Genomic DNA, 3,694 nt, shown 5'->3' with positions numbered 1-3,694 from the left:
GAGACTTTGTTTTTCGTTTTCGATGGTGATTTGATTTGGTTACTCGTAGCTTCGAATGGCTCATTTTTTGTTTGTTTTCTCAGGTTCTCGAGGTTGTTGATCGAAAGCATAGTTTAATCTGCCGATTAGCCTAAATGTCTCTATTAAGTAGGTTCTTTTACAAGAGACCACCAGATGGGTTGCTTGAATTTGCTGATAGAGTTTATGGTAACTTACCATTCCTTTTCTTTAATCATGAATGAGAGAGCTATTTTAGTTGATTACTGTTTTTAGTTTCTTTGGATTTTTGCACATCTAATTTTAGTCAATCTGTTTGTTAAATGTACAGTTTTTGATTCATGTTTTTGCACTGAGGTGTTGGCGGATGGGTTGTATCAGATCTTCTTGCATGAAGTCATCAACGATTTACACGAAGAGTTCCCGGAATCGTCGTTTCTAGCTTTCAATTTCCGAGAAGGGGAGAAAAAGAGTGTCTTTGCTGAAACTCTCTGTGAATATGATGTTACGGTTCTTGAGTATCCGAGGCAGTATGAAGGCTGCCCTTTGCTCCCTTTGTCATTGATTCAGCATTTTCTCCGTGTTTGTGAGAGTTGGCTTGCTCGTAGGAACCGTCAGGATGTGATTCTTCTTCACTGTGAAAGAGGAGGCTGGCCACTTTTGGCTTTTATTCTTGCTAGTTTTCTGATTTTCAGGAAAGTTCACAGTGGTGAGCGCAGAACTCTTGAGATTGTGCATCGAGAAGCTCCCAAGGGTCTCTTGCAGCTGCTCTCGCCGTTAAATCCATTCCCGTCTCAACTGCGTTATCTTCAGTATGTAGCAAGGAGAAACATAAATCCTGAGTGGCCACCTCCTGAAAGAGCTCTTTCCTTGGATTGNGAGACTTTGTTTTTCGTTTTCGATGGTGATTTGATTTGGTTACTCGTAGCTTCGAATGGCTCATTTTTTGTTTGTTTTCTCAGGTTCTCGAGGTTGTTGATCGAAAGCATAGTTTAATCTGCCGATTAGCCTAAATGTCTCTATTAAGTAGGTTCTTTTACAAGAGACCACCAGATGGGTTGCTTGAATTTGCTGATAGAGTTTATGGTAACTTACCATTCCTTTTCTTTAATCATGAATGAGAGAGCTATTTTAGTTGATTACTGTTTTTAGTTTCTTTGGATTTTTGCACATCTAATTTTAGTCAATCTGTTTGTTAAATGTACAGTTTTTGATTCATGTTTTTGCACTGAGGTGTTGGCGGATGGGTTGTATCAGATCTTCTTGCATGAAGTCATCAACGATTTACACGAAGAGTTCCCGGAATCGTCGTTTCTAGCTTTCAATTTCCGAGAAGGGGAGAAAAAGAGTGTCTTTGCTGAAACTCTCTGTGAATATGATGTTACGGTTCTTGAGTATCCGAGGCAGTATGAAGGCTGCCCTTTGCTCCCTTTGTCATTGATTCAGCATTTTCTCCGTGTTTGTGAGAGTTGGCTTGCTCGTAGGAACCGTCAGGATGTGATTCTTCTTCACTGTGAAAGAGGAGGCTGGCCACTTTTGGCTTTTATTCTTGCTAGTTTTCTGATTTTCAGGAAAGTTCACAGTGGTGAGCGCAGAACTCTTGAGATTGTGCATCGAGAAGCTCCCAAGGGTCTCTTGCAGCTGCTCTCGCCGTTAAATCCATTCCCGTCTCAACTGCGTTATCTTCAGTATGTAGCAAGGAGAAACATAAATCCTGAGTGGCCACCTCCTGAAAGAGCTCTTTCCTTGGATTGCATTATTATTCGAGCTATTCCAAACTTTGACTCTCAACATGGCTGCAGACCAATTATACGTATTTTTGGAAGAAACTATAGTAGCACAGCTGGTCTTTCCACGGAGATGGTGTATTCTATGTCCGATAAGAAAAAACCCCTTCGCCATTACCGACAGGTGGGTGTGTTCTTGTTTTTATGATTTCTTTTAAATCAGTTCTTATAAAGTATCACTCTTTTGAGTAACGTAAATCTGTACAATATGGCTGCAGGCAGAATGTGACGTTATCAAGATTGACATCCAGTGCTGGGTTCAAGGAGATGTTGTACTGGAGTGTGTGCATATGGATTTAGATCCAGAACGAGAGGTTATGATGTTTCGTGTGATGTTCAATACTGCATTTATCAGGTCCAACATACTAATGTTGAACTCTGACAACTTGGATATTCTTTGGGAGGCCAAGGATCATTACCCAAAAGGATTTCGAGCAGAGGTGTGTACCTTTTTATCCATCTCTTTTAATTTTATATGATAGTAATTTAGTTGGATATGAGAAAATATGGGTGCAGAAAGTAGAAACAAAAAAACAAAAAATTTCTAACCTTAGATGGCTGGATAAAGATAGTCCATACTCATCCTAAGCTGTACATGTGCTTGTCATGACTCCATTCTTTATGCATTCAGGTCTTGTTTGGAGAAGTTGAGAATGCCGCGCCTCAGAAAGTTCCAACCCCGATAGTAAATGGTGATGAGACTGGTGGATTGCCCATTGAAGCCTTTTCTAGAGTTCAAGAACTTTTTAGCGGTGTGGATTTGGCTGAGAATGGAGATGATGCTGCGTTGTGGTTGCTGAAACAACTTGCTGCCATAAATGATGCGAAAGAGTTTACAAGATTTCGGCAAAAAGGGAGTTTTTATTTTAATTCTCCTGATTCCGAGGAGGAGACAAACACATCTAGTGCCGCTGATAGTTCAGATGAAGGTTTTGATGCCATTCAGAGACCTCACATTCGTATACCTTTTGATAATGATGAGACATACGACATTCCTTTATCTGTTGCTCCTGAATCTTCAGAGGAATCTCATGAGTTCTCTCGTCACCAGCAGCAAGAAGTTCCAGTGAAAGACAGTGTCTACCCTTTAACTGTTCCCTCAGATCCACCGTCTTCCGTTGCTCATGTCACACTTCTACCTCCNTGTATTCTATGTCCGATAAGAAAAAACCCCTTCGCCATTACCGACAGGTCGGTGTGTTCTTGTTTTTATGATTTCTTCTACACCTTCTATAAAGTATAACTCTTCTTAGTAATGTAAGTCTGTACAATATGGCTGCAGGCAGAATGTGACGTTATCAAGATTGACATCCAATGCTGGGTTCAAGGAGATGTTGTTCTGGAGTGTGTGCATATGGATCTAGATCCAGAACGAGAGGTTATGATGTTTCGTGTGATGTTCAATACTGCATTTATCAGGTCCAACATACTAATGTTGAACTCTGACAACTTGGATATTCTTTGGGAGGCCAAGGATCATTACCCAAAAGGGTTTCGAGCAGAGGTGTGTACCTTTTTTATCCATCTCTTTTAATTTTATATGATAGTAATTTTGTTGGATATGAGAAAAGATGGGTGCAGAAAGGAGAAACGAAACACAAAAAATGACTAACCTTAGATGGCTGGATAAAGATAGTCCATACTCATACTAAGCTCTACATGTGTTTGTCATGACTCCATTCTTTATGCATCCAGGTCTTGTTTGGAGAAGTTGAGAATGCCGCGCCTCAGAAAGTTCCAACCCCAATAGTAAATGGTGATGAGACTGGTGGATTGCCCATTGAAGCCTTTTCTAGAGTTCAAGAACTTTTTAGCGGTGTGGATTTGGCTGAGAATGGAGATGATGCTGCGTTGTGGTTGCTGAAACAACTTGCTGCCATAAATGATGCGAAAGAGTTTACAAGATTTCG

General features: G+C 40.5%; 1 protein-coding gene across 1 annotated transcript in view; it reads left to right on the top strand.

Annotated features, from left to right (window-relative positions):
* Positions 964-3,694, top strand: part of LOC104779019 (formin-like protein 14) — a 7,195-nt gene continuing 4,464 nt past the window's right edge. The window contains exons 1-6 of the mRNA XM_010503419.2: positions 964-1,083; positions 1,205-1,908; positions 2,003-2,224; positions 2,416-2,979; positions 3,067-3,288; positions 3,480-3,679. Of these exons, the coding sequence (XP_010501721.1) occupies positions 1,011-1,083; positions 1,205-1,908; positions 2,003-2,224; positions 2,416-2,979; positions 3,067-3,288; positions 3,480-3,679 (1,985 nt within the window). The 5' untranslated portion in view covers positions 964-1,010. The remainder of the gene's footprint in view (positions 1,084-1,204; positions 1,909-2,002; positions 2,225-2,415; positions 2,980-3,066; positions 3,289-3,479; positions 3,680-3,694) is intronic.

The sequence above is a fragment of the Camelina sativa genome, chromosome 3 (assembly GCF_000633955.1).
Source record: "Camelina sativa cultivar DH55 chromosome 3, Cs, whole genome shotgun sequence".
In the NCBI taxonomy this organism is placed as follows: Eukaryota; Viridiplantae; Streptophyta; class Magnoliopsida; order Brassicales; family Brassicaceae; genus Camelina; species Camelina sativa.
Note: the sequence above shows the minus strand (reverse complement) of the source record. Positions and strands in the feature narration are given on the sequence as shown.